General features: G+C 38.2%; 1 protein-coding gene across 2 annotated transcripts in view; it reads right to left on the reverse strand.

The window, feature by feature from the left end:
• TFCP2 (transcription factor CP2) overlaps positions 1–14,473 on the reverse strand; it is a 49,566-nt gene that overhangs the window by 14,335 nt on the left and 20,758 nt on the right. For both annotated transcript variants that reach the window (XM_082635197.1, XM_082635196.1), the window contains exons 2-4: positions 3,362–3,513; positions 2,741–2,817; positions 1,736–1,841 (exon numbers count right to left, since the gene is read on the reverse strand). In XM_082635197.1, the coding sequence (XP_082491323.1) occupies positions 1,736–1,841; positions 2,741–2,817; positions 3,362–3,513 (335 nt within the window). The remainder of the gene's footprint in view (positions 1–1,735; positions 1,842–2,740; positions 2,818–3,361; positions 3,514–14,473) is intronic.

A 14,473-nucleotide genomic window follows, 5' to 3' on the forward strand; every position in this document is an offset into this window, starting at 1 on the left:
AGAAGTAAACTAAGAGGACTGTTACAGAAGGATAAAGCAGAGTGTCTGAATAAAGGCAGAAAGTGTTGTATCAAAAAGATAAGTGGGGAAAATCTAACGTAACAATTGATGCTGACTTATGAAGTCATCAAAGAATCCTATAACAGAGTGACACATCTTATTCTCAGGAGGGGAGAAAAATGAATGGGCTTTAGAACTTTGCTTTCCATTCCATATGGCACATATTTAAATATCATTCCCTGACTGCTATTAATATTCAAACTGGGGAATAAGGCCAGGCTGATATTTATTATCATAACTATGCTATAAGTTTTCTACTGTTTTAGTATCAATGATTCAAACAAGAAAGCATTAAGTGGGTCCCACTCCACAGCATTAGCTATGTTGGATTTATCCTAAAGCCAGTTTATCAAATGGATATCAAGATATCTGTAGGAGAACCAGTGTTTTCTCAGATAAAAATAGTAGTACTTAGATTTGTTTAACAACTATGCTTACCAATAGGAGATAAGAACCAATAAGAGATCAAAGACACAGAGGCCAGAATTAAAAGTACATTCATGAAGAGAAGCTGCATGTGTGTTTGTAAAGATCCTTCCCTTTATGATTTAAGAAAAACGAATTCTTTTTTTATTCAGTAGTTTATTGTATTTTTTAGATTCCACATATAAGTGATATCATACAGCATTTGTCTTTCCCTATCTGACTTATTTCACTTAGCATGATGACCTCCAAGTCCATCCATGTTGCTGCAAATGGTAAAATTTCATTCTTTTTTATGGCTAATATTCCATTGCGTGTATGTGTGTATAAATATATATATGTATGTAAGTGTGTGTGTGTGTGTGTGTATGTGTGTATATCTCACATCTTTTTTATCCATTTATCTGTTGATGGACACTTAGGTTGCTTCCATATCATGGCAACTGTAAATAATGCTGTTATGAACATTGGGGTGCATGTATCTTTTTGAATTGTTTTTGTTTCTTTTGGATATATACCCAGGAGTGGAATTGCTGGGTCATATGGTAGTTCTATTTTCAGTTTTTTAAGAAACCTCCATACTGTTTTCCATAGTGGCTGTACCAACTTACATTCCCACAACAGTGCACAAGGGTTCCCAAAAAGAAGGAAATTGTGGCACATGCTACTATATGTATGAATCTTGAGGATTATGGTAACTGAAGTAAGCCAATCACAAAAAAGACAAATACAGAATGATTTCACTTATTTGAGGCACCTACAGTAGTCACATTGATACAGACAAAAAGTAGAATGGTGGTTACCAGGGACTGGGGAGAGGAGGGAATGGGAAGTTATTGTTTCATGGGTACAGAGTTTCAGTTTTGCAAGATGAAAAAAGTTCTAGAGATGGATGGTAGTGATGTTTGCACGACAATGTGAATGTACTTAATGCAACTGAAATGTACACTTAAAAATGGTTAAAATGGTAAATTTTATGTTATGTATATTTTACCACAACTAAATTTAAAAAACAAAAAATCACCCTCAAGTTATGGATGCAATTGTTACAGAACTGAAGTGTCTACACTTTCAACTTCAGTTTTGGAATCATTATACCAGTAATTTCTTATGCTTAATCAATAACCACTTCTAGGTTCATGTTAATTGAGCCCCTGAGGCATTCTGAATCAAAGTAAACATCAAGGAAAGAAAAACAATTCTCGGACCATAGTTATAGGCATTTCCTGGGCAACATATTCTCTTAACTTACCTATGTCAAGAATTCTATCTCCAGGTCGGTTCCACCTCCAGCCCTCCAGCTGCTGATGTTCAGTGTATTGTAGCCGTCTGTCATGGAACACGACACGGAATATACTCTAAAAGGAAGCAACAAAATCAAATGATAACAGGATCCCTTAAAAATCAGTGCTGACAAAGGAAAACGAGCAGGAGTCACCCCCAGTTGGTTTCCAGACACAACTTAAAATTATTTTTCTTGAGACCTGTTTTACTCTAAAACCCATACCATACTGTATTTCAAGGCAAACTTTATAATTGCTCAAATACAATCTATATTATAGTTAACTAGTACCTTATTTAAAACTTGGCTTAAACATCAGCCCTGATTGGTAACTAGGCATAAAGGACTCCGTTGGAAGCATTTCTACATGCCCCTACTGTTACCGTGTAATATCTGGCTCAGCCCTTCAGATACATATGAAAATCTCACCGAGTCCCCTGCTTGCTAACCCACCATAAAACCTGTAAACATTGAGGGTAGGTAGGGGCTGTTTCCATCAACTTTCCTTTTGTGGAAGTGCCTGTTAATATCCCTCTCATCATCTTCTACAGCAGCTGACCAAACTCCTGTCTCAATTGTACTGTGAATTCATTACTGTCAGTCCAGACTAAGAAAACTGCTATTCATCAACAGTAGCTTCTGGTTTCTTTGCTACTAGACCAAGTATCCAAAGAGACACTGGAACTCCTCTAAAGATCTCAAGGAGGTTACTTTATTCCACCCAAAAAGAACTTCAATGAGCCATGAGACTCTCCTGACATGGAGGGCTAAGCTTTCGTTTCTGCAGCTCTGAAAACTCCATGTGAATAGGTGGGCTCACTCTGACCCCAAAGAAGTAACACAACAGTTTACCACTCTGCTAGCAAACTGTAGCAGGTAAGAGATACCACCAAGCCCTTTATGAAAGAAAAAATATCCAAAAAGGGTCAGTAAAAGGATATTATGGAGAGGAATGATTTACTTGTTTTCTTTTACCTTCACCAACTTGCCATTAATTTCTGGAAGTTCTCCAAGTTTCCTATTGTCTAGCATTCGGATTTCATAAGACTGGCCTAGAACAAAAAGTAACTACATATTATATTCATCATAAATTAACTTCCCAAAATTCAGAAAGAATGAAATTCAGTTGGTTGAATATACAAGAGCATATAACATTATTAGTATTAGTAACAACCATAATCCTTTACTTTATGCTAGGCACAGGGCTAAGTGTTTTCATAAATTATATCATTTAATTGATACAGTTCTCTAAGGTATTATCAATTCCAGTTTCACATATAAGGAAATTGGAACATAGAATTTAATCAACTTGTCCAAGGCCACACAACTGGTAAATAATAGAGCTGGATACAGTAATACTTCTCAGACAGTGACCAGTGGGGATGTCCAGGGAACATGGATTAGAAAGAGGGAGACTAGAACTAAAAATGGACAGGTAGACAAAAGAAACCAGTAATATATATCAAATATGACACTGAGGCTTTGACTTTAACAGGTCACACTAGAAAGATGTACTTTTACATATAAGTGTACCTGATTAAATATCATGAATCCAGCAGGTCTGCAATAATACTAATGAATAACACCATATCTAACCTTGATTGAGATATGTCAGGGTTTCATCATGGAGTTTCACTGCTGGAGAGGTGGCAGCACAAAGCACGTATTGAAAAGGGAGGATTTTATTCTCATTATCTGGAGGCAAACTTGACTCTTCTTGCTTAAAAATAGGCAATGCTAGGACATCACTGAAATAAAACAAACAAATGACTTACCTTAACATCTGACAATGGTGTAAGAGCCGATTTATTACTGAAACCATTTAACTGCAATTCGCTTTGGAAAACCATAAACATTACACACCTTGAAGAAGTTTCTTCCTAACCATTCAGTTCAGATTACCTGCTGTAATATCCCTCTGACCACAACAATGTGGGCAATGACAGACATTCACTACTAAAACCACTTAAGTGTCCAAAGAGAGTGTTTCTAGGAATCATAGACAGGGGCTCCTAAAAGGGCTCTGAAAATTGTATGCAGAGTTCCCAAATGTCAATTTAGGACACTCAGTAATATATTTGTTCCCAGAAAGATACCAACTGCAGAATCTTTATAACCACATCAGCTCATCTATTTTAAGGATTAAAACAATAACCAAAATTCCAAGAAACCACGTGAAAAGCAAAAATCAATGACCAGTATATATTTCAAGGTCAGTTTACATTCTGTGGAATACAACTTATATTGATATATCCCTACCAGCTATCTCCTCCAAGAAAAAGCTTCTTATACCTCTCAGTTTATCTAAACTTGCAAACCAAAGAGACACATCCAATGAATTCTAATATGTTGCTCATTCTTACGTGCTAAAGAGTACTGGACCAAGTTTGAAATCCTAGCTTTCAGTCTCTAGAACCTTTGGGCAAATCTTGGGCAAGCTCTCGAGTCTTCATTCCTTCATCTATAAAATGGGAACCACCTTTGCTGCAAAGAGTAAATATATGAGAAAATATTTCAGAAACAATAAGGGGCTAAAATGGATCGAAAAGATTAGAAATAATTTTCCCTCAGGGATAGATATACCATGTTCTTGGATTGGAAAAATCAACATTGTGAAAATGACTACAGTACCCAAAGCAATCTACAGATTCAATGCAATCCCTACCAAACTACCAATGGCATTTTTCACAGAACTAGAACAAAAAATTTCACAATTTGTATAGAAACACAAAAGACCCCGAATAGCCAAAGCAATCTTGAGAAAGAAAAATGGAGCTGGAGGAATCAAGCTCCCTGACTTCAGACTATACTACAAAGCTACAGTAATCAAGACAGTATGGTACTGGCACAAAAACAGAAATACAGATCAATGGAGCAGGACAGAAAGCCTAGAGATAAACCCACACACACATGGTCACCTTATTTTTGAGAAAAGAGGCAAGAATATATAACGGAGAAAAGACAGCCTCTTCAATAAGTGATGCTGGGAAAACTGGACACCTACATGTAAAAGAATGAAATTAGAACACTCCCTAACACCATACACAAAAATAAACTCAAAATGGATTAAAGGCCTAAACGTAAGGCCAGACACTATCAAACTCTTAGAGGAAAACATAGGCAGAACACTCTATGACATAAATCACAGCAAGATCCTTTTTGACCCACCTTCTAGAAAAATGGAAATAAAAACAAAAACAAACAAATGGGACCTAATGAATCTTAAAAGCTTTTGCACAGCAAAGGAAACCATAAACAAGACGAAAAGACAACCCTCAGAATGGGAGAAGATATTTGCAAATGAAGCGACAGACAAAGGATTAATCTCCAAAATTTAAAAGCAGCTCATGCAGCTCAATATCAAAAAAACAAACAACCCAATCCAAAAATGGGCAGAAGAACTGAATAGACATTTCTCCAAAGAAGATATACAGATGGCCAATAAACACATGAAAGAATGCTCAACATCACTAATGATTAGAGAAATGCAAATCAAAACTACAATAAGGTATCACCTCACACCAGTCAGAATGGCCATCATCAAAAAATCTACAAACAGTAAATGCTGGAGAGGGTGTGGAAAAAAGGGAACCCTCTTGCACTGTTGGTGGGAAGGTAAACTGATACAGCCACTACGGAGAACAGTATGGAGTTTCCTTTAAAAACTAAAAATAGAACTACCATACGACCCAGCAATCCCACTACTGGGCATATACCCTGAGAAAACCATAATTCAAAAAGAGTCATGTACCACAATGTTCACTGCAGCTCTATTTACAGTGGCTAGGATATGGAAGGAACCTAAGTGTCCATCGACAGATGAATGGATAAAGAAGATGTGACATATATATACAGTGGAATATTTCTCAGCCATAAAAAGAAACAAAATTGAGATTTGTAGTGAGGTGGATGGACCTAGAGTCTATCATAAAGAGTTAAGTAAGCCAGAAAGAGAAAAACAAATACTGTATGCTAACACATATATATGGAATCTAAAAAAAAAAAAAAAAAAAAGGTTATGAAGAACCTAGGGACAGGACAGGAATAAAGACGCAGATGTAGAGAATGGACTTGAGGACATGGGGAGGGGGAAGGGTAAGCTGGAACGAACTGAGAGAGTGGCATGGACTTATATATACTACCAAATATAAAATAGATAGCTAGTGGGAAGCAGCTGCATAGCACAGGGAGATCAGCTCGGTGCTTTGTGACCACCTAGAGGGGTGGGATAGGGAGGGTGGGAGGGAGATGCAAGAGGGAGGAGATATGGGGATATATGTATGTGCATAGCTGATTCACTTTGTTATACAGCAGAAACTCACACACCATTGTAAAGCAATTATACTCCAATAAAGATGTTAAAAAAAATTTTTTTTTTTTTTCCCTCAGAAGTCCTAGCCATGGTTAGTAAGAAAGAATATTCTGGGCCCTGGAGACCAACTGTTGTGATCAGTATCCAGTCCAGATAAAACTTTAAAAGGATCTTAAGGGGCTTCCCTGGTGGCGCAGTGGTTGAGAGTCCACCTGCCGATGCAGGGGACGCGGGTTCGTGCCCCGGTCTGGGAAGATCCCACATGCCGCGGAGCAACTAAGCCCGTGAGCCATGGCCGCTGAGCCTGCGCGTCCGGAGCCTGTGCTCTGCAACGGGAGAGGCCACAACAGTGAGGCCCGCGTACCGCAAAAAAAAAAAAAAAAAAGATCTTAAGAGCATTTCAAATTATCTCTAGACATGCCATGAAATTCTCAAAATAAAATGTATTTTAATTTAAAAAATATGTACATGTACTCACTAGAACAGTTAAAATGAAAAAGAATGACAACCCAAATGTTGGCAAGGCTGTAGAGCAACTAGGACTCTCATACTTTGCCAGTAGGAATGTAAAATGATACAGCCACTTTAGAAAAAGGTTAGGCAGTCTCTTACAAGAGTAAACAGGCATCCGTCCCTTGATCCAGCAATTCTAGTCATATGTATTTATCTAAGAGAAATGAAAACATAAGACCAACCACAGATTTATACATGAATGTCCATAGCATAAAAGCAAAAACTGGAAAGAATCCAAATGTTCATAATTAAGAAAATGGATTACAAACTGTGGTATACTCATACAATGGAATACTACTCAGCAAAACAAGGAATGCAACAAAATGGATGAATCTCACAGACATGATACTGAACAAAAGAAGCCAGAAAAAAAGAATATATCATGCATGATCCCATTTATATGATGTTCTAAAACAGGCAAAATTAAAGAGAACAGTGGCTTGCTAGCAGGGCGGGGATTGACTTGGAAGGTATACAGGGAACTTCCTGGGGAGATAAAAGTGTTCTATATTATGTTTAGATGTGTGTGGGTTACATGGTCGTAACTGTACAGCTGAAATTTGTGCATTTCAATCCATATAAATTTTACCTAAAAGAAAAAAATAAATTATTGACTGGAGGATGGGAAATGGTATAAATGATAAAAGAGTAGTAACATGTAATTTTTAAAGCTGGGGATAGGTACAAGAGGGTTCATTACACTATTTTGTTTATATATGTTTGAAATTTTCTACAATGAAGTTTTTTTTTTTAATAGAAAAAATATGTATAGGCCACAGTGTACTTCCAGGTATAAAAGAAAGGCAACAGATACATAACATTAAAAAAAAATTCAGATTCTAAAGGGTTAGAGGTCAGGGATCCAGTGATTCTTGTCAACATTCCCCACATTCAAAATGAAATACACTCAAACCTTTACCTGTAATTTAAATATTTTGCTTATACTGTAAAACAAAGAGATCAAAATCAATTTTACTATCCACAGATGGAAAGGCATTCCTTATAAGCACCTATATCCCTCAGCGGTCTACATTATCCCCAAACATTAGATTATAAGGTTATTACATTCAGGCAAATACAATTGATAGAAAAGTGACTGCAATCATAGGAATCATATATATAACATTATAAATTCTTATTGGAATATAAAACAAGCAGCAAATGTTCTGATTATTGACCTAAGAATACACATAGGTACAATAAAAATTTAATGCCATGAATGTTAAAAAAAAAAAAAAAAAAGGGAGGGTTTGAAAAAAAGAAATTTCTCTTTCTGCTGATGTCGAAATAGCAAAGACATGTTATGAGTTGAATCCAGTCAGCAGAGATACAAACCAGTGTTTATGAAACACAGGTTTCTTGTTGCTAAAAAGTATTTCAAAGGCAAGAAAAACAAAGGGTGCTTTCCTCTTCCTTAGGCCTGAAGGTGTGTTGTGTTTTGCTTACACGGGTGGGGTTAAGAGTGGAGAAGGTGGGGAATCCTTCTTTCTGTCCATATTAATTTGTCAGGCAAAATATACTATTGTTCCCTTGAGATTATACAAAACTGTAGAAGCACTGGGGTTTCTAAAAAAGTATTCTGTCCCAGTTCTTCCTCTTCTCAAAATCAGGAAGCTACCACTGCTCCCACAGCAAATGGTGTAGAAAATAAAGCAAAACACTACAAAATTAAGAAACATGAGGTTAGTCTTTAGGAGACTTTGTTGCCATATCATCCTCAAATGCATCATATCTGATAATTCCTTGAAAGATTAGTGGCTATTACCAGGAATCAAGGCAAACTGGATTTTGCAACATAGCAACAGCTGAAACATTATGAATGTAGGGTTTTTTTTTCTTCTCAAGTATCAGTGCCTAGTAAGGTTAATATATAACAACAGCTCCTAGTCTTCTCAATATAATGTGGCATTACACCTAACCCCTCATGACTAAGCAAAGGACTGTCATTTGAGGCCGGAATTCTAAAACTGATTCTAAAAGTTACCCCTAAAATTAACTCAAAACAGCACAGCCAATCCAAATACACAAAACTGTGTTATCTCATGAGAGATTTTAAAACCTAAAATGCTCAAATATATTTGAATAACTCATGTTCCCCCCACACTGTGTCGCTTCCACTCTGCTGCGGGAGAAAGAATACCACTCAAGTTAGTTCCACATTCCTAGAGGTGGAGACTAAAGGTCACTGGCAAACCCAGCTTTAGGCCCCTGTTTACACCAAAACAATAACAAACAAATTCAGCGAGGAACAATTTTAGAAATACAGAAGGCTGCTCCTTCTCAGACATAAATTGAGTACAGATTTGGAAAACCAACTCTAGTGGACTCTAAGTAGTTGCTACCAATGTATAATTTAGCATTTTATTATATTCTTTGATTGCCTCATATACTTAATTCATTCCAATGAAACATGAGCTATTTAAAGGGAGTAACTTCTCTTTTGTGTGCTTAGTAAATACTTGTTGACATGATTGATATTTTTATTTGTTTCTCCAGAATATTCAGCCCTAATACATTTTTTAAAAATAAATTTATTTATTTATTTATTTATGGCTGCGTTGGGTCTTCGTTGCTGCACGCGGGCTTTCTCTAGTTGCAGTGAGTGGGGGCTGCTCTTTGTTGCATGCGCGGGCTTCTCACTGCGGGGCTTCTCTTGTTGAGGAGCATGGGCTCTAGGTACACAGGCTCAGTAGTTGTGGCTCGCAGGCTCTAGAGCGCAGGTTCAGCAGTTGTGGCGCACGGGCTTAGCTGCTCCACGGCATGTGGGATCTTCCCGGACCAGGGCTCAAAACCGTGTCCCCTGCATTGGCAGGCAGATTCCCAACCACTGCGCCACCAGGGAAGTCCAGCCCTAATACATTTTGATCATTTTCGAATTTTCAACATCTCACAGTATCTCTGGTCAAATATAAGGATATAGAAATCTTACCTGTTAAAGATAAGTTAAGTATATGTTAAAAATGTGCACTGCTAAGTAGAAATCCACACCTGAGAGTAGAGGCCTAGCAGAAAGCATTTGAGTGGAAGTAATTGAGGAACAGAAACAATATCAGGTATGATCTTTCCTGTACGTAACTGGGATTCCACGAAGAGCTGATTCAGGGTCCTCTGAGGTATAAGTTACCCTGTGACATAAGACAGCCTCTTAATGGTCTCTACTAATGCACAGCTATGGTTTAACCTTCTCCCCCAGGCTTACCATCTCTTGAAACCCTCTTCTAGAGAGCCTGGAGCAAAGAGAGGGTGAGGTTTGATGAACTTTACCTTGAGTAAGAGGCAAACAGACAGATGTCCACAGCACCTAAGGAAATTAGAAACTAACTTGGGACAATAAGATGCCGTGAACTTCTGGGCTTCCCTGATGGCGCAGTGGTTAAGAATCCGCCTGCCAATGCCGGGGACACGGGTTCGAGACCTGGTCTGGGAAGATCCCACATGCCGCGGAGTAACTAAACCCGTGTGCCACAAGTACTGAGCCTGTGCTCTAGAGCCTGAAAGCCACAGCTACTGAAGCCCGCACACCTAGAGCCCGTGCTCCGCAACAAAGCCACAGCAATGAGAAGCCCTTGCACCACAATGAAGAGTAGCCCCTGCTCGCTGCAACTACAGAAAGCCCACGCGCAGCAACAGACCCAACTCAGCCAAAAATAAATAAATAAATTTAAAAAAAAATGCCATGAACTTCTAACTTCCCTATTTATAACACTTATTTAGACCCCATCATTACGAAAATAAAACATGAAATAAAACATGTCAATATCCCTATGTTAGTTACAGAATGAAAGGTCAAGAACTGAAGAGACTACACCCTACGCTGAGGTCAGCTTCAAAAGAAAAAATATCCAGTAAATAACTGGTCATAACACTTTTAAAGAGGAGAGGACAGCAGACTGATTTCCTTGGATTTGTGGGAAGGATGGAAGGGCAGATCAGGGAGGACACCTGGCCAGGAGAGATAGCCCTGCATGTTTTAACATGAAGCCAGTGAGACGCCCTAACTACCGAGTAATGGTGAAATTAACTGACTTTCTTGGTAGGAGCCCTCTGTCACAAAGTGGTAAAAGATTTTTGCTACCTGAACATCGGGTGAAAAATCTCATTCAACTAGAAAGCAGCATATATAGTAAAAAATTTGCCTTGCTAATTGTTCTACCACCCAGATGGCAGAATAAGTAGAATTATAATTCTGAACCTAAGTTGACCAATCAACTTAGGTTCAGAAAGAGAAACTGATTAGAAAAGGGGAAGTGGTGAGAGCCTCAAAAGAAAGCAACCAAACCAGGTAGGCTGGAAGAAGAAGGAACACAGTGAGAGCAGGCTTCAAACAGTGAAGAAGACAGGACTCAAGCTCAAGGTCTGAGATGGGAAAAAGTTCTCAAAAATGAAATCTGCCAATCCCACATTATCTGAGATAGAGGGAAAAAAGAAGGAAGGTATCTAAAGAGACTGGATGGAAAGGTCACCAATCAACTCAGAGTTAGAAGAACATGCACAAGAAAACTAAATATATAAAAGGAAAGAAACTATTTTTTAGAAAGTGGCAACAATATATATAAGAAGCAAGCTTCAGCTGAAGCCGAGAATGTGCTGAGGCTTGCAAAACAGGTAAGAGAAAGCACAGGTACACTCTTTGATGTAAACGGCATTTTACTAATTAATATAAAGCAAAGACAGAAGAACAACTCAATTCCTGTTTTTTCTTCTATCTTTTCTGTAAAGAAAAACCACCTTGAGAATAGAAAAAGAAGACCAAATATGGGATTAACAGATCATGATACATAAGACTATCAAAAAGTGCCTGGAATGAAATTATATACCTGGATGAAATTATATACCAGGAGAATTAAAGAATGTGCAGATGAGATCCATCGATGACACTCTGTGTAAACTCAGGCAAATCTCATGATTCTGATAATGCCAAATATCATATTAGCTTTTTATGTCTGTAGTAGCAATTTTCAAAATGAAAAAAAGAGTATATTCTTCATACCTTATACCAGAGCGATCTGATATGAAGTCCAAGGCAAGACTGCAGAAAAGGTTATTCAAAGAATAGTTTATGAGTTATTTAGGCAGGGCATCAAGAATCACTGGAAGCCATAACCAAACTATCTCATTTTCCTTTTTTAATATGGTTTGACCAGGGAATGCTATAAGCATAAATATATCTGGATTTCAGCAATGCATAAAACAGTCTCTCTTGATATCCTTGTTGAAGGTGAAAAATATTTATTCTATAAGTTAAGTGGCTTTAAGATACCTATACAACTGCACCTAGAGTGCAGGTAAGTCTAGAAGAAGGTTTAGTGATACGCCACAGGACCCCAGAGAAACCTGTCCTCTGCAACATGTTTTATAAATAAATGACTTTGATGAGGACACTAAAGAGGATGATGATCAAATATGTAAATGACAGGAATCTGGGATGGGAAAGCAATTTCATATATGATAGGATCAACTTTTAAAGTAATTCTAATTGGCTGGAATAGGAGGCTAAATCTAACAGGATAAAATGTAATAAGGATAAATATAAAGTCATGCACTTAGTACTAACAACAGCAACAACAAAATGGCCCAATATATGTGAGAAAGACTAAGACTTAAAAAAAGAAATTATTTGTGAGACAAGCAAGGTGACATGGCTGCCAAAAATGCTGATATCAGGTTTCATCAAAAGTGAAGTCTGAAGGGCTTCCCTGGTGGCGCAGTGGTTAAGAATCCACCTGCCAATGCAGGGGACATGGGTTCGAGCCCTGGTCTGGGAAGATGCCACATGCCGCAAAGCAACTAAGCCTGTGCGCCACGACTATGAGTCTGCGTTCTAGAGCCCGTGAGCCACAACTACTGAGCCTGCATGCCACAACTACTGAAGCCCATGCATCTAGAGCCCGTGCTCCACAACAAGAGAAGCCACTGCAATGAAAAGCCCACGCACCGCAACGAAGAGCAGCCCCCACTCACCACAACTAGAGAGAAGCCCATGCGTAGCAACAAAGCCCAATGTAGCCAAAAATAAATTAATTAATTTAAATTTAAAAGTTATAGATAAGATCCCCTTACAAAGCACACAGCATCACTGTCATCTAAATTTCTATCTCTGCACAGCAACAAATCTTACTAAATTATTCTACAAACACCTAGTGTTTTCCTACAATCCAGTTCATTGTCCTTACAGTATTACTAATACTTGAGGAAGCATAAATGAATTATTTAAAAATAGTAAAGATTACGTAACTCAAAAGGGCCTGCTAGGTTTATAGTAGGTGCTTTATACAACTCCGCCCTGAGTAGCTTAACTCTACTTCCCTGGAACGTCAAACTTCAACTTCAAACCTGGAAAAGGGACTGTTCGGTAGGACCTCCAAACACAAGCAAGCAGTAGATAAAAACAACACATCTGGATTTTATGCTGACGATGTCCTTGAAAGAGATATTGGTCATCTGACAGTCTTTCTTTATGAATACTGTTTCTGGAACTTTTTTCCAGATCTCAATACTGGGCTTAATGTTCTTTAAGCACTTTAAGAGGTGCTTCTAGGTATAAACCATTCTTCAGCAGTTAGGAGACCAGAAATTTGAATTGTTGTCATTTATTATGTACATCTCAAAGTTTACCCAAAAATGAAGCTAATTTCTTTTTTCCCTCCAAGTCTTTGTTGTTGTTGTTGTTTTAAATATTTATTTATTTGGCTGCACTGGGTCTTGGTTGCAGCACACGGGATCTTTTTAGTTGCAGCACGTGGGATCTTTAGTTGCAGCATGTGGGATCTAGTTCCCTGACCAGGGATCGAACCCTGGCCCCGTGCACTGGGAGTGTGGAGTCTTAGCAACTGGACCACCAGGGAAGTCCCCCTCCAAGTTCTTGAATCTCCCTCATTTCTACCACGCTGAATTATTTGCCAATTACCATTTATTTCCTTCTATAAGCAATGTGTTTTTTATTTTCCTTTGACTTAGAAAGTCACTAAAAACTTCTCATTTTCAAATCTGTCTAGAAGCCTTACTTACTTTGGAAGCTGAAAAGTATCTGACCAATATCAGATACAAATTTACTTCCAGAGAGCTTGTAAGATATTAAAAGTTTAGTCAAAGCAATCTGAATCAGCAAAGCCCTATCTCAGGAGATTTGCCAGATATAGGCCTGCTTTCTGTTTTTTTCCAACATTACAGGATTAGCTCCTACAGCCTACAAATCTCATTAAAACACTGCTAATTGAAAACATCACCTGTGGCATCATTAGTACCAGGCTCTTTCATTAAATTTCTGAAATCACCGACTCTTCCCATTTAGGTGATGGATGACAACCATGGGTTATATATTCCAGGGAATCTGGCAGTTTTGATATAAAAAAATAGAGCTCCCATTTCAGTATTCAAAGATCTGATATCCAGCATCATATTACGACCTATCTGGGAAAACAACAGAAGTTTTTGGGTTTTGTTTTCCTGTGACTAAAGGGAAACCACGCTTAGCCCCTTATACTGCTGAACCGCAAAGCTTCTTTTCAGGTCCAAAATGTCTACCAGTTCTTTTGTTTTTGTCTTTGTTTTGCAGTTAAGCTTCCCTCCCTCTTCACTAGCAAGAATCACTCACCACCTTTGAGGTTCTTCTGCCTTGCTCATTCTATCCCCGCTACCAAGCCCAGCTAGCTAGCTTCAAAGCTGGACAATCTCCCTAGTCCCCCATTCCTCCCTGCAGTGAAAGACAAACGCAGACATTTTTCTGTTTGTTAACGCTTTAACCACTAATGACTTTTGGGGAAATCCTAAAAGTATCAGAATACCAATCCCATGAAATGGTAAAAAGACTTTAGCTATCCCTCTCCCCTTTATGCTCACAGTGGCAGGGCTTATGAAAATTTCTCCTCCTTCAGACCACATCT

Source organism: Mesoplodon mirus (genome assembly GCF_964341445.2).
Source record: "Mesoplodon mirus genome assembly, chromosome: 11".
NCBI lineage: Eukaryota > Metazoa > Chordata > Mammalia > Artiodactyla > Ziphiidae > Mesoplodon > Mesoplodon mirus.